The following is a 27421-nucleotide window of genomic DNA, read 5'->3' on the forward strand; positions in this document are numbered from 1 at the left end:
TAGGATAATGTAAATAAATGTAAGATTGAATAAAGGAAGTCTTCCAAGGCTATGTATACTTCATTTTTATAACATATCTCTAATAAGAAACTTTGAGTATTCACCTTTCAGTCACATATTTTGTGGTTTTTACTATATATGCTTATTTTTTAGTCTGAAACATTGTTTCATTTCTCCATATCTTACTTTGTAAAAACAAACTAGCATTTAAAAATTGATTCATTGCATGTTGTGATTTTTTTTTTTCTAAACATTTTCCATTTGGCTTTAAAATTTTAAAAGGTGATTTTTGGTTGTTAAATATAAATGTGAGTCACACATTTGGAGAAAATTTAATAATGTGCAAATCACTTCGTTCATAGTTCTTTGGATCTCTGAGAGAATCAGAAAGGACTACTAGTATTTCATTGGCTTCTTTTATTTATAAAGCCACTGCCTCCAAACTAGTAATTCCAGCTTGTCACAGTGATGACTGTTAATTCAGGAAAAAATACTTTTTAATTCCCATCTCATGGAGTCTTGCCCCCGTTCTCTCTCAAAAAAAAAAAAAAAATCAGCAACAGTAGTTATAGTAATTAAATTATTAAGCCATGGAATATATGATTCAGTACTGAATTTGAGTTGGAAGAGAAAATTCGTAAATTAAAATTTAGACTACATAGAAAACACGCTATTAGTGTTAGACTTAGAGGTGCTCTCATCTCATTCAGCCACTGTTGTAGAGCTAGAATCCTTTCTGTAGTTCCTGGCAAATGAACATATAACTTCTGTTTGAATGTTTCTGGTGAAAGGCACTTTTCATATCAGCAGCAGGAAATGAAATTTGGGGAAATAATGTGATACTTGAAACTCGCAGAAAGATTGGCTATACATATCATAAGAAAGGTCAGAGTTAATCATAGATTTTTATCTTTGATTTTAGAGTGTCTAAGTAGCTGAATTTTTCTACATCTCCTGTATAACAAAATGCCACTTACGCAACAGTTGAAGGAACAATGTCTAACTTGAAAAGAAATGTGAGAATCTGAAAGCTCTTCTCACACTTTCATTCATTAAACACATATTCATTTAATCCTATTTTATGGCAAGAATTACTGTGGAAGAAAGAACAGGAGCATTCTGTTGTTTGTTAACAGACTTTCAGATGGTAATTTCAATACCTCAGACTTTGGGCCCCTAAGTAAAGTACTTTTTAAAACTTAGGTCCGAATCACAATGAAATAAATAGAGTTGTAAAATTAAGCTCCTAAGGTGGGAGATGTATGTAATAAAGTATTCCATGTAATAGAAAAACCATCCAAAAGCCTGTTGTAGACAGAAGTGTGTAGTATTTGGAAAGAGGTTAGATAAAGCAACTTCTGAAAGTTCTTTTCAATTCTAAGGCTAAATGATAGGACAATAAGTAAGCAAGTAAATTTAAAAACAAAAAATTGTATCTCTATCTCTGTCCCTGGATTAGTTACATGCTAAAAGGATGTTTTGGTAAAATTGGTTGTACTTGAAATTTATAGTTTCTGTATTTTGCTCTTCAAAATTAACATGTTGGTCAAAAAGAAAAGAACAGAAAGAACTTTTGAATGTTTGTGAAAGAATGATTGATTTAAATCACTTAAAGAATGCTTTACCATTGGAAGAAAATAACATGTTTTACCATTTTTGTATGTTGTGTAGGCATGATGATGTCTCAGTATAAACTTTCTCAGAATTCCATGCACAGTAGTCCTGCATCTTCCAATTATCAACAAACCACTATCTCACATAGCCCCTCCAGGTAATGTATATATTATTTTATTAAGTACTATTTTCTGTAGTGAATATGCTTGGGAATATACAGTGTATACATACATTTAGGTAATGGTGAATTACGTGTAGTTAAAAAGTTTAGATGCTTAGCCTTAAATAGTAACCTACTGGGCTTCCCTGGTGGCGCAGTGGTTGAGAATCCGCCTGCCGATGCAGGGGACACGGGTTCGAGCCCTGGTCCGGGAAGATCCCACATGCCGCGGAGCAGCTGGGCCCGTGAGCCATGGCCACTGAGCCTGCGCGTCCGGAGCCTGTGCTCCGCAACGGGAAAGGCCACAACAGTGAGAGGCCCGCGTACCGAAAAAAAAAAAAAAAATAGTAACCCACATGAATATTTGCCTTAAAATGTTATATGTGGAAATGCTCTAATATACTAATTTAAATAAATAGTAACTTAATTTCATACAAACAAAAGAATGTGTTAAAATAACCAGCGTGTTTGAGATAAATAAGAATATTCATTGAGTAGAATTTAGGGAGCATGTAAAATAAATGAATTACTCCAGTTTTTACGAACTGCTTAATATAACTCTTAGATTATGAATTGTGAATGATTTTTGTACATTATTTATTTTTCAGAATTTTGCCATGTACATTTATTTTATACAAATTAGAGTTTGGAGAATTTTATGACAGTGAAATATCAAGGAATATCATATTTATTTCATTTCCTGATATTGTTTATTTGGATTTTGGGTTTTAGCCGGTTTGTGCCACCACAGACAAGCTCTGGGAACAGATTTATGCCACAACAAAACAGCCCAGTGCCTAGTCCATATGCCCCACAAAGCCCTGCAGGATACATGCCATATTCCCATCCTTCAAGTTATACAACACATCCACAAATGCAGCAAGGTAAGAAAGTTTCTTGTTTATTTACAGGGAATGCCTCTAGTTCCCCGCAAATTCATTTTTTTCTTTTTATAAAAAACACAAATACTAAACTGTATACTTTTTTGTCAATTAACATTTCTTTTAAACTGTGGCTTATATTATTAAAAATATGTTACATTTATTACTTAGGAAGTCATTTGGGTGATAAAAAGATCAGTGTAATTTGACTCTTTGGATTACCTTATTATATTATACAACTGAGTATATCTAGTTATGAAATTAGGAACTGCTTTATTTAGCTGCGCTTCTTTACAGTAGCACTAAGTCAAAGAAGAATTACGTTTTAATTAATAAAGTATATGTAATGTGAGAATTTTAATATCAAGTAGATACAGTACTGGTAGAGGAAAATTAATAATCTTGGATTCAAAATTTTCTGGGATTAGATTACTAGTTCTCATTTGAAGTCAATTGTTGATAATATGTCTTTTTAAGATCATACTGTGTTGGGATCTATGTCATGGCTATTAAATAATGTATTTACTAGTATATTGTACTTTTTTAGAGAAATTTTGAAAAGTACAAAAGATAATATAACAGATATCTGTGTTTTTGTCCCTCATAATTAACAGCAAATTTTTAACATTCTCAGTCAGTCATTAGTTCCTGTTTGTATTCTTGGTTTTTTTATTATGCATGGATCAAAACATGCATAATATTTCTTTGCAATCATTTATAAACTTTTATCTTACAAACTTTTAACTTAGTGTCATCTATTAAAACAGCCAACTTCTGGTTTTCCAAAGCTAGATAATGAAATGGTAGGTTGAGCCTATTTTATACAGTAAGTCAAGGAAAAACTTGGAGACAAATCACACCTTTGGAATAGACACCTCCAAAATTATAGAATTTAGTGTGAGAGCTGAACAGAAGTATGCATGTATATGGGCTCTTGATACTTGTGAAATATTACTCTTCTACTCTGGTATGCCGAAGTTATGTGAAACATTTTAAATGTAATTAATAAGAGGGAAAATATTGAAAGGACACATTTGCTTCATACGGAAATATCCACATAAATATGTGTAGAAAAAAACAAATTTTTACTCTCAACACTGTTGTTGTTTTATAACAAGATAAACCCAGCTTTTTCAAAAGAATAAGTTGAAATCACAAAATGAAAAGAAAAATGTAGTTTGAGGGCCTGTTCAGTAATGAGTCATTTCTTAGAAATTCTCAGATACTTGAGAGACCAAAAATATTACTAGGGATTAGCCCCACACAGATACCAAAATTATTATAAATAAGAAAATTTAATGTGGTAAGGAACAAATAGATTGGTAAATGGGACAGAAGTGGGTGCAGAAATAAGGCAGATGTCTGTGGGAATTTAGAGTTTGTGAAAGGTAATATTTAAAAAACACTTTATATTATAAAAATTTTAACCATGCAGAAAAGTTGAAAGAATAGCACAGTGAACCATTTCACCAACAGGCATTCTGCCTCTCTGTCCTTAAATACATCTGCTAGGAAGTCAATTCTCCTTTATAAACACCATGTGTAATAATTTACCCTTAAAAAAATTAAGAACATTTCTGTAGTATCATCTGATACCATCTACATTGTTTTCACCAGTTCCCTCAAATATGTCTTTTATAACCTTTTTTCCCCCACATATGATCTAATCTAGTTTCTCACACATTGCATTTGGTTTTTACATCTCTTTTGACTCTTTAAATCTAAACAGTCCCATACCCTTTCCCCATGACAGTAATTTTTGTTTGTTTGAGGAGTCTGTGCTACTTTTGTTGTAGAATATCCCATATTCTAGACTTCACTGTTTCCTCATTCTGTTGTTTAATTTGCTTAGACACTTCCTATATTTCCTACTAACTGGAAGTTATCTTTAAAGTCTCTGTTAGTTTCTAGTTGTATATTTTTGGCAAGGGTACTAAATAAGTAATGTTGTACACTTGATATTGCATCACATCAGAGGGCATATAATGGCAAGTGGCTTCATTATTAGTGACATTTAGGTGATGACTACTCCATGTCTTCTTTTATAAGGAACATAATATTTCTTTGCAATCAGTGAGCAATCTGTCAGGTGATATTTTGAGATCATGTAACTGTCCTATTTCCTATTACTCTTTATCCTAAAGGGTTTACCATCCAATAATGATTCTCTTTTCATCAGTTTTTACACTGGTCATTGGAAAATGGTGATTTTCCAATTTTGTCATTCTAAAGATGGTATTTTGAATCAGTGTGTAATAATAGATTGTTTAATAAATCATGTTGGATTGGCTGGCTAGGCATTTTGAAATTTTATTTGGATTCCTAGATCATCTAGAGCAAAAATGTTCTAGATGGATGAACTATTTACGTTTGTATTTTACGTCATAAAATTATAAGAAGAAGGGGCTTCCCTGGTGGTGCAGTGGTTAAGAATCTGCCTGCCAATGCAGGGGACACGGGTTCGAGCCCTGGTCCAGGGAAGATCCCACATGCCGCGGAGCAACTAAGCCTGACACAACTACTGAGCCTGCGCTCTAGAGCCCGCGAGCCACAACTACTGAGCCCATGTGCCACAGCTACTGAGCCTGTGCTCTAGAGCCCGTGCTCTGCAACAAGAGAAGCCACCGCAGTGAGAAGCCTGCGCACTGCAACGAAGAGTAGCCCCCACTCTCCGCAGCTAGAGAAAGTCCGCACACAGCAAGGAAGACCCAATGCAGCCAAAAATAAATTAATTAATTTAAAAAGAAATTATAAGAAGAAAACATGGGGTAAATTTTGGGTACCATAGGGTCGAGAAGGCCTTGTTTCTAAGCAGGACTGGATTCTAGAAATGGAAAAAAAAAACCAGATTAATTATAAATTTCTGTGTAATAGAGAACAAATAAGGACAAGTAAATTTAGGGAAAATTTTTTTTCAATATTTATTACAAAGTATTTTAAATATGGCAAGATCTTATGCAGGTTGATAAGAATAAGACAAAAATAGACTAAAGAATTAAACAAACAATTTACTGAAAAAGAAAAGCAAAGTGGATACGGAAAGATTTAATACATACACGAAAGTACAGTCAACCTGGCTCACAATTAAGGAGATGCAAATCAAAATTAAATTGAAATAAAATTTTATATCTACCAGATTAGTAACATTTTATAGTGTGCAGGGAAATTTGAACTTCATACAGTCTTCATAGGGACATAAATTGATACAACCATTTTAGAGAGCAGTTTGACAATATCTGTTCCAGTTTAAAATACATATACCTCCTTCAGTTGTTAAAAATCTATCTCCCTTATAAGTAGGGGTGGGGATAAAAATGCTCAGGCAGTTTTATCTCAAGTTCTAGCAAGCATTCATAGAAAAGATAGTCTATTCTTACATGGATTAAAGACTAAGTGTGAAAAAACAAAACTATGAAACTCTTGAAAGAAAATACCAGAGAGTAATTTTTATGATTTTGTGTTAAGTAGGGAATCTGAATGTCCAATACACATGAAAAGATGCTTGGCTTCACTGTTAATTAAGGAAGGAAATGCTAATTAAAGTGGCTATCAGAGACATTTCCCATCTTCAAATTGACGAAAATCATTGGCAAGGATATAGAGCAGTATGAACACTTATCTACTACCAGTAGAGTGGACATAAATAATTTGGAAAGCTATTTGTTAATATTTAGTAAGGTTTAAAAACAGGAATATCCAGCAGTTGCACTCCTAGACACATTTGTAAAAAAATCATGTATATAAGCATATACATTACAGCATTGTTTATGATGGCAAAAATACTCAAGCAATCTAAACTACTAACAAGGGACTTCCCTGGTGGCACAGTGGTTAGGACTCCACACTCCCAATGCCGGAGGCCTGGGTTCAATCCCTGGTCCAGGAACTAGATCCCACATGCATACCACAGCTAAGAGTTTGCGTGCTGCAACTAAGAGTTTGCATGCCACAACTAAGGAGCCAGCAAGCTTCAACTACGGATCCCGCCTGCTGCAACTAAGACCTGGTGCAAACAAACAAATAAATAAATATTTTTTAAATAAAAAAATAAACTACTAACACAAGGATGGATAAAGTGTGTACATAATGTAGCAGAATATATGTAATTATTTATTCAAAGTAAATGAATTTTAAGCTACATATATAAAAATGGATACATTTCAACACAATATTGAATTAAAAAGCAAGTTATAGGGCTTCCCTGGTGGCGCAGTGGTTGAGGGTCCGCCTGCCGATGCGGGGGACGCGGGTTCGTGCCCTGGTCCGGGAGGATCCCACGTACCGCAGAGCTGCTGGGCCCGTGAGCCGTGGCCTCTGAGCCTGCGCGTCCGGAGCCTGTGCTCCGCAATGGGAGAGGCCACGGCGGTGAGAGGCCAGCGTACCAGAAAAAAAAAAAAAAAAAAAGCAAGTTATAGAAGGATATATATAATACATATACCATTTATACAAAGTTATAATGTGCAAAACAGTGCTATGTGTTATTTAAGAATATATTCATTTATAGCAAAGGTAAAAAGGTATTCATAGTTAGAGTGAACTCTAAATTCAGTATAGTGGTTACTTTTAGGTAATAAGGGGAAGGAAATAGAGGAGAGGAATATGCAGATACATGGAGAGCTTCAGCCATATCTAATGTCTTATTTCTTTTCAAATATCAATCTGAATGACTTGTGGCAAAGTGTTAAGATTTGATCAAGCTCTGGATAGTCAGCCAGCTCATTATATTAGTCTTTGTAATTTATGTATGCTAAAATACTACTTGCGAACAATTATTATCGTCCTGTAAGAATTTTAACAGTTTATTTTTATAAAGCTTTTTTAAAATTCTTATTAATTTCAGCATCGGTATCAAGTCCCATTGTTGCAGGTGGTTTGAGAAACCTACATGATAATAAAGTTTCTGGTTCGTTGTCTGGCAATTCTGCTAATCATCATGCTGATAATCCTAGACATGGCTCAAGTGACGACTACCTACACATGGTGCACAGGCTAAGTAGTGACGTATGTAATATATTAGTTATCATTAAGGTAATAAAATAGTTCTAATATTTGTCTCATAACCTAGTATTTCAGTTCTGTAATTTGAAGGATATCTACCTTTTATTGAGGATTATACTGGGTCTGAAAATCTAGCTGTACCTGTAGAGCAGGATTGGTAAACTGGCCAGTAGTCTGACCCATAAACTGAGACTGATTTTCACAGTTATAAAGAGTTTAAAAGAACAACAACAAAGAATGTTATGTGACAAACTGTATATGATCCATAAAGCCTAAAATATATACTGTCTGTCCCATTACAGAAAATGTTTGCCAACCTCTGGCCTAGAGGTTTAGGTCCTTAATGAAATATACTTCATTTTTAAATGTTTGCTCACACAAAGATGTCCTCTTAAATAATGAGCCTTTATTTATTAGTGCTTAGCTCTTTTTCCCTCTAAAACTTGTACAGAAATTTTTTCCCTGAAATTTAATGTTGCTTTAATGTTACTGAAATATTCCACATACTGGAAATCTGTCTTGTCATTGGTTTGGTGGTATTATCACATAAGTTACATGTATTTAAGTTTAACAAAGATAACAGAGTCTTGAGGACTCTGCCCTCAAGACATTTACATTTACAGCCTGGTGGGATGTTCAGAGCTCCTTTGGTAGAAAATAGCAAACAAAAATGGAGCATACTAGTAATACCAGTTTTCTTATTCATTGCTATGCTTAGGCTGTTGATTCTTTTGGATACAATTTCAATTCTTCTAAGATATACCACGAAGAAAACAGGAAAGTGCAGAAGAATTATGCTTTTGAATACCAACACTTTACCTGTCAGTAATTTATGTCTTTTATTGGTTCTCTTTAAGATTTCTATAAAGCCTCTTCTATCATTCAAGATATAAATGTTATACTCTATTCCTAGGATGGAGATTCTTCAACAATGAGGAATGCTGCATCTTTTCCCTTGAGGTCTCCACAGCCAGTATGTTCCCCTGCTGGAAGTGATGGAACTCCAAAAGGTATCATTGTAACTAAAATTTCCTTAAATTTTTCACATTTCAAGTTCAGTAAAGAATTCAGACTTCTTAATGCAGTTACCAAAAATTGTTCTCTATTGTTTTTTACTTATTGTAGAAAAAAATGAACCTGTACTTACTGATACTGTTTTCAGATATATACAGTATCATTCTTACTAATAATCCAGTGGTCTTTTCAAACCACAATCTTTTTCATCTTTCTTAAATATTTGAAATTACTGATCAGCTTTCCCCAATCTTCACCCTCCCCCACAAACTTATTTTTTATTGAATCCACCCATTTTCCTCCTCCTCTTTTCATTGGTTTTTTTTTTTCTTCTTCATTAGCTCTTTTCTCTGCTCTATCATTTCTCAAGATTTCTATCATTAGATTTTTAATCTTCCATTGTACTTTTTTCCTTGGCTATTTTACTCAGTTTTGGTCATAGCTTTTGTTACTTTTGTGAACAGGACTCCCAAATCAATGTCTTTTGCTTCCAGTCCTGTCTCCCAAGTTGTAATTTTTCATTTTCAGACAAAACCTCCTCATATCTAGCTGGTATTTCAAATTCATGTTCAAAATTATACTCACTGTTCTTTCTGCCATTCCTGTTTCTCTTAATGCTATTCCAAATCCGGAATTATCTTGAAAGTCTTCTCTTACTTCTTAGGTAGTCATTTATCAAAATCTGGCATGTTCTATGTTAATTACTTCACTAGATCTCTTACACCTACTTTCATTTCTGCGTATTAAAATCGTATTCATTCTTCAAATTCTAAGTTAAATGGGTGATCTTCTATGGACCCTTCCCTGGTTTCCCCAGGCCGATAGTTTCTGTTTTTTCTAATAACTTACCCTGTACTATATTATGGACATGAATTTTATTTTATTTATCTTCAAATTCCCAAAGAACCTTGTGTGGTCTTCTGTGTATAGTAGAGTCACAAAATTCTGAGTCCAAGTTTGAGCTATTTTTTAAAATACTTAAAACTAAGGTCTAATAATTGGAGTCTTCCAAGTTTGTTGGAAGAGAATATTGTATCCACTGTAAAGAAATAGCTTTTAATTAATTGCAATATAGCTGATAATAAATTTTATCTATCTGTGAGAAATTCTAATTATAGACGTCTAGAACATGGACTGGTCTGCCTCATTGTAAAGATTTTTTTCCCATAGATAATGTTCCAACTCTTTGATCAGGGATATTCTTCATGAGGTGAAAGTTGAACTTTTATGAGCCATTCTGATTCAATAATTAGAATTATGAGCCATTCTAATTCTATAATTCTGTGAATTTCCAGACATAGAAATAACCCAGTTTCTGAAAGAGAAAACAACTTCCAGAGTAACTCTATTTGTACTTCAGGTGTCAAAGTTAGTTACATATCTCACAAGTATTTTCAGAGTAAGAAATAATCAGAGTGCCAGGGAGGAATAACAGTGGGATAGCTGGTTGCTCTAGATAACCAGACCATTTTTCCTCTAACTGTTGAGGATGGATAGGTGAGTGAATGGATGAATGGATTGTTAGGTGGATAGATAACTTTAGATAGAAAGAGAAGAGAACTTTAGAACAGTTAACCTCACGAACACATTAGTCATCAGAAGCCTCTATTTCTGTTCGTGAGGTTGTTTTCCACCTAGTTTTGAAGGTTGAATCCATCTTCAATTAGCCTAGTTTAATTTTTAGATAAATTGTTGGAATTTAAAGTTTGCTCTAAAATATATATAATTTGACATGTAAACTTTAAATAAAAATTATGTGTTATGATGTGTAAGATGTTATGGAAAACCCGAACGAACATTTTTTGGCCAACCATATAAAAGCACTTTTAGCTTGACTGATTTTTATAATTTCCTATGGGTTTTAAAAATTTTTATAATCTAATTAAAAGAAATGTATATATTATTCAGATACAATTATACTTTTATTTCTGAAGCATATTGATGCAGTTTTTCCTCATTGACAGCTTGTTAACTAGGAAAAATTTTCCCATTCGATTAGCTTACTTTTAACACTTCCTTATATCGTATAGTGTTTAATTTAATGGGATCTGGGCGGAAGATATTTTATTTGCTGGACCTGCATATTTTTCTAATAAAAGGAGGATTAGCAAGCTGAAGAGAGTGTCTGAACGATGTTAAGTGGAGGGAGAAAGAGAAGACCACATAAAGGTATAAATTAATACTTTACCACCAATTTGTTAAGTAAGTGAAGACTGATCATTGTAATTTTTCCCACTTCCTTTTTCTTATATCATTAAATATTCCTGAGAGTGTACACCCTAGGATTAATCTTTTTATTTTTTTGTGATTTGACAGACTTATTTTTACTTTAGACACGTCAGTTTTCCTAGATAATAAGTGAGAGAATAGAGATTATCATACCCAAAATATTTATGTTGCATCTTTAGAAATAGTGAAGTCTTTTGCCATTTTCAAGCTAAGTATTTATATTTTTTACGTGAAAAAACAGAAATAATACTGGTCTGGAAGATGGAATACTCATATTTTAATTCAAACCTGGATCGTCTACCAGCAAGCTAAAAGACCATGGGGGACACATCTTTAGGCTTTTGTTTCATATTCTGTAAATAAGTAGCTTGGATGAGATAATTTAACATTTTTTCTAGTGGTACTGTATTGTCACTTACTTAATATGTCTATCACATTGTCTGAAAATGTAAAACTAGCACAACCGTTCATTCCTGTTGAATTGTTTTTCTAGGATCAAGACCACCTTTAATCCTACAGTCTCAGTCTCTACCTTGCTCATCACCTCGAGATGTTCCACCAGACATCTTGTTAGATTCTCCAGAAAGAAAACAAAAGAAGCAAAAGAAAATGAAATTAGGCAAGGATGAAAAAGACCAGAGTGAGAAAGCTGCAATGTATGATATCATTAGCTCTCCATCCAAGGACTCTACTAAACTTACATTAAGACTTTCTCGAGTAAGGTCTTCAGACATGGACCAGCAAGAGGATATGCTTTCTGGTATGGAAAATAGCAATGTTTCAGAAAATGATATTCCTTTTAATGTGCAGTACCCAGGACAGACTTCAAAAACACCCATTACTCCACAGGATGTAAACCGCCCACTAAATGCTGCTCAGTGTTTGTCGCAGCAAGAACAAACAGCATTCCTTCCAGCAAATCAAGTGCCTGTTTTACAGCAGAACACTTCAGTTGCTACAAAACAGCCCCAGACTTCTGTGGTACAGAATCAGCAACAGGTATCACAACAGGGACCTATATATGATGAAGTGGAATTGGATGCATTGGCTGAAATTGAGCGAATAGAGAGAGAATCGGCTATTGAAAGGGAGCGCTTTTCAAAAGAAGTTCAAGATAAAGGTAAAATAGTCTCATTACTACTACTTCATGCTCTTGGCAAATAATTAATTATAATGTCAAAAAAGTTGTTTAAAGTAACTCTTTTTTTTCTCATTATATTTTATAATTTTTAATGTTTCTCCTCAATTATGGTTTTATTCCTAAAATGCTCATCCCTCAGCAGTTAAAGTCTTAATTTCATTTTTTATCTAAAACCACTATCTGAGGTATGGTAATTCTGTATAACACATCTGTCACCTGTTATATACCAAGTGATTTTATCTGTGCTTGTCTACTAAAATGAACATTAGCATTTCTATATTACATGTGTTTTCCACAAGTTATGTTAATATAATTTTGCATCTTCACCTTTTTTCTATCAAAACAAGGTTAACCGCTATAGAATTATTTTGAATCAGTACATTTAAGAAGTTTGTGTGTATGTTTATTATGCAGTTAGATTTTTTCACTTAGTTTCTAATTCTGTCATCTCTTAATGTGAATTTTTTTTAAGTAAAAAAATTAGGAAAGAATTTTAAGTTAATATGAAATAGCAAACTTTAAGAATCAGGGATCTTTTGTTGGTGATTATGGTTAAGTGTTCTCTTTTGTCTCACTGCTGTATTAGGATGGATTTTCAAGACACCTGTTCTATGAGTTTATGGGCTTGCTTTTTGTGCTTTATAAAAAATTATAATCAAAGCAAGTTTTGTTAATTTCTTGATTATTTGGTGAACATTATGTATAAAATCTCTTAAATTTTTAGAGAGACTAATGAATCACTGGTTGAAATTAGTAATTTATGAATTTGATGTCTCTACAGTAGATGCATATACATATTTGACCATTCAACCAAAGAATACTTTAAGATTTAATTTTATAGTTAAATATTCTAGATTGATTTATAGTTCTTAGAGTCTCTATTTGGTCATTATAAAGCAAAACTTCTTGATGTTGACTAGAGCTCATTTTTATCTGTGATCTTGTTCATTATGTGACAGGATCATTTCTAGATAATTGTGTTCCTCTGCTAAGAAACATGCTGAAGATTCAGATTATGTTTCCTGTCTATCATTTGTCTCTTTTTAATGTTACTGGAAAAACAGACTGTATTTGGTAATTGTTGTACTACAGTGTTTGCTAAGTGCATAAATCACGGGTAGATGCAAATAAAGGGATTGCTAGAAATCTTCATTTTATTGGCTAGGGAACTGGTGTTCCCTAGCAAAAAAACTGGTGTTTTTTTGTTTTGTTTTTAACTAGCAAATCATGGACGTTAAAGATGAAATAAAGTGTTGCTTGCCCTTTTTCTCTTTGCTGAGTAGTGTGGGCTTTAGGAAATAACTATGGCTTCCAATATATATCTCTTCCTCTAACCTCTTATAAAAGTATATGCATGTCAAATGAAGAGAGCAGTATTATTCAGCTGCTCTCAATAATATTAACCTTTCCAAAATTCCTGAGTCCTGTGACAGTTTTTCAGAAAACATATATAATTGTAATTTCTTGACCAAGAAATATTAGTTGCCTTGAGAACTGAACTTTTGCATGACGTTTTAATCTGTTTTGGAAAATTATATTCTTTAAAAGGAGTATAATCTTTTTTTAATGACCTAATTGTTGGTAGGAACGAAAACAGAGGAAATGGTGAACTTCTTTTGTTACTTTTTTGAACTTTTACTGTATCATATTTGTTAAAACCGAAGTTTTTACTTTTAAAAACTGAATGGAAATAAGGATAGTAAATAATGCAAATTGCATGTTAGCAAACTTATTTTAGACTACTAACTTTTCTTTGGGAGATTAAAACAAAATCGACAAACAGCATACTGTTCTTCCTGACACTTGTTATGTATATTTTAATTTTAATTATCAGTTTTCTCTAATCTCTGATGGTGTGACTATAACAAAGATAATTGAAAAGTTGAGTGAGCAAAGTTGACTTGCAATTTTGAAACAATGTAATTTGACTTACAGAGGTATCTGGTTCTATAAAGATTTAAGGGAAAAGATGAACTATCTGATTTTCAGTTTGATTTAGATGGTTTTTCCCAAATTGGTTATGCTGATTTGGCTGACCTCATATTAGTGCTGTCATCTCTAACTTGTCTTCTGACAGCTTTATTTGAAAACCTTTGGAATTTTAGGTACCAGCTAACATTTGTATCTTGTCTTTTTTTTTTTTTTTTTTTTTTGCGGTTCGCGGGCCTCTCACTGCTGTGGCCTCTCCCGTTGCGGAGCACAGGCTCCAGACGCGCAGGCTCAGCAGCCACGGCTCACGGGCCCAGCCGCTCTGCGGCATGTGGGATCTTCCCAGACCGAGGCACGAACCCATGTCCCCTGCATCGGCAGGCGGACTCTCAACCACTGCGCCACCAGGGAAGCCCTCTTGTCATTTTATATTCAATTTCCGCACTGTATGATGAGATAGTGTTTTATATATAAGCAGTTATCTTGAGATTTTGGAAGATTAAAGGGTTGGTATGTTGCTCTAAGTTTGTAGGTGAGGTCATAAATAAAAGTAAAGTTTTCTGAAGTGGTAGTCTTACAGTCGGCCCTTGAGAGATGAAATACTTCTTTGAAATGAATTTATCACTAGTTACCACTACATTTTAGAACTACTGTATATTGTAAAATTGATATTTACTGTATTCTAAGGTTTGGCACTGAGTACTTTTTTATAACTATTTTATTTCTGGTAGCAAGGAGCAAACAAGACTACTTGTGTGGTATACATGTTTTTACTGAGTGCTCTGTTCTAGGTTCTGAGCTTGTTTCCCATTATATTCATTTGTTATGAATGAATGAAGCATTCCCCTCAGTAGACCAGAAATCAAAAACCTGTACCTTGTAAATAGATTAGAAAGTTTGGCAAACATGGTTGTTTGATGACTATGGAATTTAGGAAAGGAGATAGAATACTCTTAGAAATATTTTACATAGGCTGTGGTATAACCTAATACACCTCTGTTCACACACAGAAGACACTTTTCTGGCTGCTAGATATTTATGTTCCTTTGGCCTGTTCTCTCTTCTTTGGAGAGATTTATATACACTGATAGGTTAATTCTGTGCAACCTAATATTTTATAATATTCCTAAAGGACCTTCTTCTCAATCTTTTGCTCAAACTTTTAACATCTGTAATTACGTAAATTAATTTCAAAAGGCTCTTTTTCTTTGCTTCTGGGATGAGCTGTCATAGACATTAATATCTCCATGTGCTGAAAATTCCTGCTTTCTCTTGTTAAAGAGGGGGTTTCTTTGTTCATCTTTGCCTGTTTCATCTTTTCCCAAGGTCCACTTTCCATGTTAGCAAGTATAAGGAATGGTCTAGCTTCACTAATGTTTTTTATGATGTTAAAATATTCTTACACTGTAACCCTGATTAGAAGTAAATTATTATCTATTGTCATTTGGAATAAGAGACTGGGATTTGGGACAGGAATAGGACAATTAGTCACTTAGCCTGTACTGTGGTTTAGGGATGGGATGTTTTCATTTTTTATAATTGGCTATTGTGTGTACAATTGTTCTGCTTTTTGCTCTAAGTGTTTTCATTTATCACTTGTAGATTTAGGCAAGTGATATAGTTTGTTTCGTACAAGCACAATTGAGTTCACAATTTCTTTAAGGGCCAGATATTATTTTCAAAATATCAGCATCAAGATGACATGTGTTGTTGATCTTAAAATTATATCTTTTTGTATGCATTTTCTTCAGGAACACCTGTATTTTGATAGCTAATTTTATGGTTCCCAGTGCTTTAGAGGGCTTACAGGTAATAGTGTCCCAAATATTAAAATTATTCTTCATAGAGATGGCTTTCCATCATTAGGTGAAGATTATTATGTAATGAAGACTGATAACAAAAGTGAATAGACAAAACTGACCTGTGCAGATTCAGAGCCACTTTACAGGAATAAGTTTATGGTGGAACTGAATCAGATGAAGTGAATCAGAACCTGTGTGCTCTTAACATATCCAAGAGTCCTTGCATCAGTAATGGAATTTTTCCAGGTTTTACAGAAGAGGTGTAGTACCTTTCAATAGTTGAAAAATTAAAACTTCGTATTTAGCAATATTTTATGCATAGTAGAGAAAATTATAAGATATTCCCCAATTTTCATACATGACTCATGTGCAAATGCTTTTCATGTTTTTATTATAAGTAATCATAGCATCTATAAAGATAACTAAATCGAACGTGATAATTTCTTTGAAATTAAACTCTTTGCTAAATTTCCATTTTAATAATGAAAGGTAAATTAGAATGAGGTTAACGATCTATTAATTATTAAGCATTTTATAATCTTTTAAAATTTAGCCTTCAAGGTATTTTAATGTTCTTCTGAAAGACAGATTGTTCATATTAATAGAAGGATGAGCCACGGATCTCTTAAGAGAGATCTTCAGATGCCTGAGATCTATGTTATTAATAGTTCTTAAGTATGCTTAGGTTACCATTTTAATGACATTCATGAAGCATATTTCATTGAAAAATATAAAAATCTTAGATTATACTATTTAAATTTCTAGATCCTTAAAATATTTTTTCTAAATGCTTATAAAAGTTTAAGGGATAAGTATAAGGTTACAAAGCATCCTGTTTTTGAGGTAATAATTATTTGGTGTGCCCTTTGGCAAGATATAAAGATGATCTTGTGTGGCAGAACATTCAAAAGCAAAATTCTGTAAATTAGTGTTCTAAGTGCTTTTTTCTTAGGTATTGATTCAGAAAGCTTCATATAAGTTCTTACCAGGTTAGTTTTAACTAGGGAAAACAGTTTAATGATAATGTACTTTATTATTATCATCGTGTAGTTATTTTGCAAGTGGAGTATATGTGATGATAGATTTGACTTCTGAATTACTGAAAAAGCAGAATGGCTTATTCTTCAAAAACTTACTGGCAAATATCTGAAGAAAATTTTAGTAATATTTGATTAGATTGTAAGCTATAAGGGACTGTTACTTCTCACTTTCAAAACAAAATGATGAAACTTTGGTGTATAAAAGCATCATTACTATTAAAAACATTTTTTTCAGAACTTGGTTCCCTAATATTAAGGGGCTGGTTTTTAGTGGTCATTTTGACTTTTCACCTGTGATCTTTTCCTTAAATGATACTGTATCACATTAATGAATAGTATAAGAGAATCTAAAGATTCTCCTGAATAAAAAAAAAAGATTAAAAATAACTTTTAAAACAGCCAGGCAATTCAGCAAGTATCATTAAAGCAGGCAAAGTCTCAGGGTTCTATAATGTTATAGTTATATATCATGTTATGATTCCTAAGACTTAATTGGAAATTCAATTTATAGAAAATCACCTAGGAGCCTCTTGAGTCAAGTGGAATCATGCACAGAAATACATAGCTGTTAAAAATACCATGGCATTTTATTATAGTGGTAGATTTGTGTTTGTGTGTATTTTTGTCTTTAAATTGCACATAAATACTGTAAATAATTTCTTATTAAGCCAGTATATAGACCCCTAGATCTTTATGTTGAAGAGCTGAAGCATTTTTCTTCAGTTGAAGTTGCTTAAGAAAGATAGTGTTTATCTAAAAAGTTCTTATATGCTTCTCATTTTTATAATTATGTTTCCTTGTCTAAAGATACTTCTAACTGTGTGTTAGCTTTTAAATTCCATTTGTGCTGTTGACACCTTGAAGAATTTGAATTCTGGATCAAAGGTTAATAACAAACTATTAAATTCTTTTTTTTTTTTTTCTTACTCTCCTCATTTACTTTTCTTCCAGTGGCATGATTTCTATTTTCTTTTGAGTTTTATTCTTTTCCATTCTTTTCTTACGTGTGACAAAAGCACCCTGTTTTGTATGTTGGCAGATTTGGGGCTCTTTGTAGTTTTTATTCAGTTAGCAGTTTAAATGATCTTTATACTATACTCGCTAATATTTATTGAGGTACAGCAAGCATAAATGTTTCCTCAAACCTTGGTTTAAAAGTATTATGCCATTCGTGCCTACTATTTTATATATGCGTATTGACATTTGCATTCACCACATTTTTTAAAAATGTGACTTTAAAAAATAGTCAAAGTCCATATGGTTTTTAATAAGATAAGAATATATGTCTATTACTGATACTGAATATTTATCTTTGAATTTCAGATAAGCCTTTGAAAAAAAGAAAACAAGATTCTTACCCACAGGAGGCTGGGGGTGCTACAGGAGGTAATAGACCAGCTTCTCAGGAGACGGGTTCTACGGGAAATGGGTCAAGGCCAGCATTAATGGTTAGCATTGATCTTCATCAGGCAGGAAGAGTGGACTCTCAGGCCTCTGTAACTCAGGATTCAGACTCCATAAAAAAGCCTGAAGAAATCAAACAATGTAATGATGCACCTATTTCTGTTCTTCAGGAAGATATTATTGGAAATCTTAAATCTACACCAGAAAACCATCCTGAGACTCCTAAAAAAAAGTCTGATCCTGAGCTTTTAAAGAGTGAAGTGAAACAAAACGAAAGTAGATTGGCAGAGTCTAAACCAAATGAAAACAGATTGGTAGAGACAAAATCTAGTGAAAGTAAGATAGAAACTAAAATTGAGATACAAACAGAAGAACCTAAACAGAATGAGAGCAGAATGATCGAATCCAGACAAAATGAGAGCACCACAGCCGAGCCTAAACAGAATGAAAACAGAGTGTCTGACACAAAGTTAAATGACAACAAACAAAATAATGGCAGATCAGAAACAACAAAGTCAAGACCCGAAACCCCAAAGCAAAAGGGTGAAAGCCGACCTGAAACTCCAAAACAAAAGAGTGATGGGCATCCTGAAACCCCAAAACAAAAGGGTGATGGACGGCCTGAAACTCCAAAGCAGAAAGGTGAGGGCCGACCTGAAACTCCAAAGCAAAAAACTGAAGGTCGGCCTGAAACACCAAAACATAGGCATGAAAATAGGAGGGATTCTGGAAAGCCATCAACAGAGAAAAAACCTGAAGTGTCTAAACATAAACAGGACATTAAATCTGATTCACCTCGGTTAAAATCAGAAAGAGCTGAAACCTTAAAGCAGAGACCTGATGGGCGATCTATTTCTGAGTCACTAAGACGTGACCATGATAGTAAACAAAAGTCAGATGACAGGAGTGAATCTGAGCGACATCGGGGTGATCAGTCTAGGGTTCGAAGACCAGAAACATTGAGATCCTCTAGTAGAAATGAACATGGCATTAAATCAGATGGTTCAAAACCTGATAAAATAGAAAGAAAACACAGACATGAATCAGGTGACTCACGGGAAAGACCATCTTCTGGGGAGCAGAAAGCAAGACCTGACAGTCCTCGTGTTAAACAAGGAGATTCTAATAAATCAAGACCTGATAAGCCTGGTTTTAAATCACCAAATAGTAAAGATGACAAAAGGACAGAGGGTAACAAGAGTAAAGTAGACAGTAATAAAACACACCCTGACAATAAGGCAGAATTTCCAAGTTATTTGTTGGGGGGCAGGTCTGGTGCATTGAAAAATTTTGTCATTCCAAAAATCAAGAGGGATAAAGATGGCAATATTACTCAGGAGACAAAGAAAATGGAAATGAAAGGAGAGCAGAAAGACAAAGTAGAAAAAATGGGATTAGTTGAAGATCTAAATAAAGGAGCTAAGCCTGTAGTAGTCCTGCAAAAACTGTCTTTGGATGATGTTCAGAAACTTATTAAAGATAGAGAGGATAAATCAAGAAGTTCCCTTAAACCTATCAAGAATAAACCATCAAAGTCAAATAAAGGTAAGAATACTTACTCTGATGTCATCTGTGTTCTAGTGAGTTTTCTCTTAAGTTTTAGGGTTACTATGGATTAAAAAAAAATGGAAATTTACAAAAATTGAAACACTACTGCGTGGAAAAAGAACAATATAAAACAACAGTGAAATTATTTGCAGTAATATAGATAAAAAGTTCTCATTGAAATTTCTTTTTCTCCCACCCCTGCTACTCACCGTAGTCGTGATTTTTACTGTTGGTTCACAGAGAAGAGTTCCTTTTGCTGTTTAATTATTTCAGTATTTTTGGAAGTTGCTTGCTAATCAAGTGAATGACTCAAATGGATGACTGAAATAGATGTATTTAACAACTTTTTAAAGTTATTTTGACTGTAGAGAGAATCCATTCTCTATAATGAGGTAATAAATTGACTTGAGTTTTAATTTCTGAAGTCTCAGTAAAGCTATGTGGTATACAAAACTCAATATTATAAATACTTTTAAGAATATTAAGTGTCTCTTAATATTGTTTTCTCACAGACCTATCTCTGAGTTAATTACTGATGAATAGTTTGAATGTATATAGTTTAGAAAGTTATGTAAAAGGTTATTTCATCCTTTTGTGTAGGAGGTGATTAGTTATGAATGTTTTATTTTTTAAAATATGTAGTTTTGCCCTTTTCTATGGAAGAGTAATAGGGAACGGTAGTTACCACTTAAATTGGGTTAAATCATCAGTTTTAAAGGTTTTTTGGTATTTTTATTTGTTTGGGGGTTTTTTGTGGGTTTTTTTCTCGTGGTTCTGAGTTAAATTCTCTGGTTACATAAGTAGTATTGTTTCCAGGAGGAAAAGAAAGTCTTAAGTGCTGAGAATACAGTGGCAGTTTGTATAGAAAATATAATTTTGTGTTCTTTTGTATACTATTTTTTTATATATGTATATATAAAATTTAATGATGCTGTGTGGTAAGACCTGTTTAGCCCGTGCAATATAAATAGATTGGGATATAGTTTTTAAGGCAACAGAGGTGATAGTTTATTTGATTTTTAAATTCACATTCTGTGAAAGAAGTTCATTAAGAACTTAGATTTATACCTATTAACGAATACATGAAACTCTAGAGTTGTGATGTCCAATATGACAGTCACTAGCCTCTTTAGGCTATTAAGTTTAAACTATATACAATTTAAAATTTATATTCTCAGTAGCAACATTTGACAAGTTTACCTCATTAAGGCAGAGAGAGAACATTTGCATCATCACAGAAAGTTGTGTAACTGCACTTAATGTATTAGGAGATACAGAAGGTGTATTGGTTATTAGTTTTGTAAAATGCCGTTGTACCTTCTCTATCAAAAAAAGCTCGTTGAAAACATAGTATTACTACTAAGAACTCTATTCGAAGAAATAACATGTCACGACTAATCTGTTTTCATTCTTGTCTTCTCAAATGTTTACTTTCTCACTGTAAATTTATTTGGTTTTGTCTTCCAAAAATGAAAAAAGAGTGCCTCTGAATCACTAATATTTGTACTATTTTAGTGAAGCTTTCAGATTTTAAATTACGGCTGTCAGATCTATAAAAATTAATTAAGATTTTAGCTTTAATTAATAGTCTTTAGTATTTAACTTGAATGCATCTTTTCAGAATTGTTTAGGTAAAAGAGCTCGTTAGAATGTAGTGGCTTGCACTAGAATTGTTGTCTTTTAGATAAAGATTGTCTTTACTAATTTTCACTGAAAATTTGGGAGTGGGAGTGGCTTATATATATAAACTAAAAAGTATAAGTTATACAATTGTAGAAGAGTCAGATGGAAAGATGGAAAGTGGTACCCTCTTGTCCCCTTGATCTAGACCATCTTTTTCTCCCCTGCCCTCTGTCAGCTTATTTATGCCAGCCTTGCTTTTCTAAGCTCTGTTCTAACAAAGAATCCTTACAGCTGAATATCAAGAAATGAATATAGCTCCTAATTAGTAACTGCTGTATTATTTCTCCTGGTTTTTTTCCACATGTAATTTCATTGCTTGTGAATACAAAGTTTTTAGTACTAATCCAGTGTTTTTCCTAAATATACCTTTAACACAAACATATATACTTGATATGTTGATGTTAGTGAGTAACTAATTCTGGGTGTGTCTGCCTGTTAGAGTATGGTGTTTGTGTGTATGCATGTGCATGTATGTATATACACACATATATCAATATATATGCAACTATATTAAGTGAACCTTTTCATCAATGCTTAGGTTCATTTCAGGATCCCACGTAGATATCTTTTTGGCTTTATACCATAGAATTAATATCTGCTTTTCAGTAATGTACTAATTTTGGTTTTATTTTAGATCTCTGCTACTAAGTTAACAATAACAGAGGTATATAATTGTGGATTTTTAAAATTACATGCATAGGAAGGCCAGTTGTGGATTACTGACCCTTTGTAGTACACGTTACTTGGTATTTCCTTTGGAGAGTCACAGAAAATCACATATTCTGACATATTGGTGTTTTTCTAAGTAAAAACTGAATATTGCTGGGATACTTTTTTCTTGATTCTTGGGGCCAGAATTCTTGGTAGGTTTTCCTTTCTTGGAAGAGCCATACAATTTCACCTGATATCCATACTTAAAATAGCCATCCTTTAGGGTAATTTTAAATTCCTTGAATATGCTTTAAGCTGGTAAATTTTGAATGGTAGGGGTATAGGTTACTTATTTTTGTCTGTTGTGTGAACTTATTAAATGTAAAGTGACATAGTTACATTTAATTTTATTTCTGTGGGGATCTGTGTATGCCCTAGTACCTAGCATAATACCTAGTACATAAAAAGAGCACATTAAATGCCTGTTGAATGAATAGACTGTATTGCTACCATGTTAGAAAAGGCTTTTGTGTGCAGATTAAAATTGTGTATTTATCTTTTATGTTCCCACCTGTAGATCCTAGCTCAAAAGCTACATACTTTTCAGCTATTCCCTGAACTTTGTAATACCTCTTTACAACCTGTCAACTACTAGTTTTTGTTAAGCTCCAAAGGAGACCTACTCATATTCATGTCTGTTTAATTTATTCTTTACCTTTATTTTGCTCTATAGCTGTTACAAGATTGGCTCAGAATCCCTTCTGTTCTGATTTCCTGGGGCTGTTATCTTCCCAGTCTTTTTACCATCACCTTGTTTCTTCCTTGCCAAGGGGAAATGGGAGTGGAGAACCAACATAACCTTTGTAAAAACTTTAAATTTAAAAAAGTATCTTCTATCTATTAAAATATACTTCAAGCAGTATATTAAATGCCAAAAATAATGTCTTTATGGTTAAAATATTTTTACTCATAATACTATCCTAATATACCCTAGGGTACAGTATGTCTCCAAATTAAAATATAAACATACCATCTTTAAGTCTGGTCATGATCATCAACTAATTTGCAGTATGTGTTGCTAACAGTGTATTATTTGTAATTACACACTATAACAATTTGATTTTGTTTTTTTTTTTTTTTTTTACAATTCCTGAGTGTCTCAAAATACCTAAGCTTTATATCCAAGGAAATCACTTTTTCTTCTTCCTCCCCTTACGTCCTTCTTAATAGTGTATTGTTTTCCATCATTTGCACTTACTGCCTTCAAGAATATAACATACCATCTGTTATTTGAGATCATGGCCTTTAAACTAAAAAGTTATCTAACAACTCTAATAGTCAACAGTGTTTAAAATATAGTGCTCATTTGATTAGTTAATGATTGCAGTCATTATTAGAGGCAGTTATTTCACGTCAGTTACTACTGTAGTTAAATGTTGATCACTAAAATTAGTTTTTGCCTTTTATGTAGCATTCATATTTTATGTAGCATTGAATTGTGTGTAGGACTCTAGGCTTCGTAAGTCTGAGAGAAAGTACTGTTTCTGAGAGTGAATTTTTGGCATAGTTTATTAATTCCTAAATCGAGAAATTCTCAGTAAAGTAGTTATGATTATAATATTCAGAATCCTTAATTATGCTGCAGTAGAAATTTACTTTGGCTCATTTGAACAATATATAAAATATTTTTCTAAAAACATTAAACTTTTAGTTTCTGTAAAGACTCTATTATTAGTTATATCTTTAGGAAGTTTTTGGAGAATATTTATTACAGAAGTTGGCATAATACACACTTGGCTGTTGTGATCTTAGAGCAATATTTTGAAAAATTTTGTCCATGATTTCTATTTATAGAATTTCTCTGGTTCAAATATTACTTAGTAGATAATTGATATAAATATTGATTTAAAGAGATTCATTAAATAGAATTTTTTCATAAAAATTAAATGTATTAAAGTTTGCTAGCAGTGTTCTCTTTCCTTCCCATTCATCATCTCAGGCCAGCTAAGGACATAGCTTCTATAAGGTTTTCTTATCTGTAGAAATAGATATATGGTTGAAGGGTGAGAGAAAACAAATGATTAATTCTGAGAGAACCTGCTACTATTTATGAAGAAATACTCATTATTCCAACATACTGAATTCTCTCTCATTCTAAAAAACGTTGTTGAAGCCCACCCCTACAAGAGCGTGATACAGATATTAAGATAATGAATACCTACTTGATAACTGTAACATAGTATGGTATATCATAGTATTATATTAAATAGTTAATATATTTTAATATTCTATATAGTATAATATAGTATGTTATATCTAATACATATTATAATGTGTTGTAGTATATCGAATAGGTATTCATTATCTTAATATCTATCAAGTTCTCATATGGGGAGGTTTTCAGTAGTTTTTTTGAGAATTCAGTGTGTTAGAGTAATACATATTAGAGTTAACAGTATATGCTGTACTATACAATGATGTAATATGATACAATATAATATGAATTTTTTAATATGGATCCTCTTCTGCACCCACAAAAAAATAGCATTCTTTGACTACTAACGTGCTAACTTTTGACAATTCTCCGTTAAGTATAATGTATAACTACATTATACATTGTAGTTCAGAGAGCACTGGAATCAGAGCCTTCAACAAATTATAGCCTTTCAAAGCTCTGATTCAAAGTTCATTCACTTTTAAAATAGAGAAACCAATTTTTTTTCCTACTTTGTGCAGTTATGAAGACCAAAGTGAATCTTATAGTCAGAGCTAAAATTTGTCTAGTTTTTTTATATAAAGAAATGCAGTCATCCCTTTTTTTTTTTTTTTTTTTTTTTGTGGTACACGGGCCTCTCACTGTTGTGGGCTCTCCCATTGCGGAGCACAGGCTCCGGACGCGCAGGCTCAGCGGCCATGGCTCATGGGCCCAGCCGCTCCGCGGCATGTGGGATATTCCGGGACCGGGGCACGAACCCGTGACCCCTGCATGGGCAGGCGGATTCTCAACCACTGTGCCACCAGGGAAGCCCAGTCATCCCATTTTAAATTGAATTTATCTAATGAAGTAAGTTTTTAAGATAAGTCTCACTTGTGTATACATACTTTATATTCAGTGTATATCTGAAAACATTGCTGCCATCATTTATTTCATTCCAGTGTTATTGAGATAAAATTAACGTATTGTTTTAGTTTAAGGCATATAAAATAATGATTTGATATGCAGTCATCTATTGGTATCCACAGAGAGTTGGTTCCAGGACCCCTCACATATGCTTTCAGGTCCCTTATATAAAATGGTATCATACGGTCAACTCTTTGTATCCGCAGGTTCCCCATCCACAGATATGAAGGGCTGACTATATTTATTTATTGTGAAATGATTACCACAGTAAGTTTAGTTAACATCCATCATCTCATGCTGTACATTGCATTCCCAGAACTTATTTATCTTATAAACTGGAAGTTTTTACCTTTTGACTGCCTTTACCAATTTCATCCACCTCCTACAGATTGCAAAAATCAGTCTGTTCTTTGCTTCTGTGAATTCTGTTTTTGTTAGATTCTAGGTATAAGTGAGATCATACAGTATTTGTCTTTCTCTCTCTAACTTACTTATCTTAGCATAATGCCCTCAGAGTCCATCCATGTTGTTGCACATGGCAGGATTAACTTCTTTTTTTGGTTGAATAATATCCCATTGTGTATATATGCCACATTTTCTTTATTCACTCATCAATGAGCTAAACAACTTAGGTTATTTTCCCATGTCTTGGCTATTATAAATACTGCTACAATGAAAATGGGAGTGCAGATATCTTTGAGATAATGGTTCCATTTCCTTCAGATATATATAACCAAAAGTAGAATTGCCCAATCATATGGTAGTTCTATTTTTAATTTTTTAAGGAACCTCCATACTGTTTTCCATAATAGCTGCACCCATTTACATTCCCACCAACAGTGCATAAGGGTTCCCTTTTCTCCACATTCTCATCAACACTTATTTGTCATTTTCATAATAACCATTCTAACAGGTGTGAGGTGATATCTCATGGTTTTGGTTTTCATTTCCCTCATGATTAATGATATTGAGCACCTTTTCATACACTTGTTGGCCATCTGTATGTCTTCTTTGGAAAAATGTCTATTCAGATCCTCTGCCCATTTTTTAATTGGATTCTTTGGTTACTTTACATATTGAGTTGTATGAGTTCTTTATATCTTTTAGATATTAGCCCCTTATCAGATATTGGATTTGCATATATTTTCTCCTATTCAGTAGGTTGCCTTCTTGTTTTGTTGATGGTTTCCTTTGCTATGCAAAAGCTTTTTAGTTTGATGTAGTCCCATTTGTTTATTTTTGCTTTTGTTATCTTTGCTTTTGGTAAAAATCATTTCTAGAACCAATGTCAAGGAGCTTACCGCCTATGTTTTCTTCTAGGAATTTCATTGTTTTGGGTCTTATATTCAAGTCTTTAATCAATTTTGAGTTGACTTTTGTGTTTGGTGTAAGATAGCTGTCCAGTTTCATTTTTTTGCATGTGGCTGTCCAGTTTTTCCAACACCATTTAATGAAGTGACTATCATTTCCCATTGAATATTTTTGGTGCCTTTTTGGTAAATTAATTGACCATATACGCATGAGTTTATTTCTGGACTCTCTGTTCTCTTCCATTGATCTATGTCTCTGTTTTTATGCCAATACCATACCACTTTAATTGCTATAGCTTTGTAATATAGTTTGAAATCAGTAAGTGTGGTGCCCCCAGCTTTGTTCTTCTTTCTCAAGATTGCTTGACTCTTTGTCTGTTTTGTGGTTCTACACAAATTTTAGGATTGTTTGTTCTATTTCTCTGAAAAATGCCATTGGAATTTTGATGGGGATTGGATTGCATTGAATCTGTAGATTGCTTTGGGTGGTATGGACATTTTAACAATATTAATTCTTCCAGCCCATGAGGATGGAATATTTTTCCATTTATTTGTGTCTTCTTCAGTTTCTTTCATCAACTATGTCTTACAGTTTTCGGTATATACATCTTTCACCTCCTTGGTTAAGTTTATTCCTAGATACTTTATTGTTTTTGATGCAGTTATAAATGGAATTATCTTAATTTCTCTTTCTGATAGTTTATTGTTAGTGTATCAAAAAAGAACTGAATTTTGTATATTGAATTTGTATCCTGCAAATTTACTGAATTTGTTTATTAGTTCTATCAGTTGTGGTGCAGTCTTTAGGGTTTTCTGTGTGTAATAACATGTCATCTGCAAATAGTGACAGTTTTACTTCTTTCTTTCTGATTTGGATGCCTTTTATTTCTTTTTCT

The 27421-nt window shown here is 33.1% G+C and overlaps 1 protein-coding gene across 4 annotated transcripts in view; it reads left to right on the forward strand.

Annotated features, from left to right (window-relative positions):
• NIPBL (NIPBL cohesin loading factor) overlaps nucleotides 1–27421 on the forward strand; it is a 201048-nt gene that overhangs the window by 91048 nt on the left and 82579 nt on the right. For 3 of the 4 annotated variants that reach the window (XM_059060224.2, XM_059060223.2, XM_067030885.1), the window contains 6 exons: nucleotides 1672–1771; nucleotides 2507–2658; nucleotides 7496–7656; nucleotides 8567–8663; nucleotides 11390–12016; nucleotides 18132–19757. In XM_059060224.2, the coding sequence (XP_058916207.1) occupies nucleotides 1672–1771; nucleotides 2507–2658; nucleotides 7496–7656; nucleotides 8567–8663; nucleotides 11390–12016; nucleotides 18132–19757 (2763 nt within the window). Of the gene's footprint in view, nucleotides 1–1671; nucleotides 1772–2506; nucleotides 2659–7495; nucleotides 7657–8376; nucleotides 8475–8566; nucleotides 8664–11389; nucleotides 12017–18131; nucleotides 19758–27421 lie in introns of those variants that run through there. The other variant, XM_067030884.1, reaches the window with a different exon arrangement.

The sequence above is a fragment of the Kogia breviceps genome, chromosome 4 (assembly GCF_026419965.1).
Source record: "Kogia breviceps isolate mKogBre1 chromosome 4, mKogBre1 haplotype 1, whole genome shotgun sequence".
Taxonomy (NCBI): Eukaryota; Metazoa; Chordata; class Mammalia; order Artiodactyla; family Physeteridae; genus Kogia; species Kogia breviceps.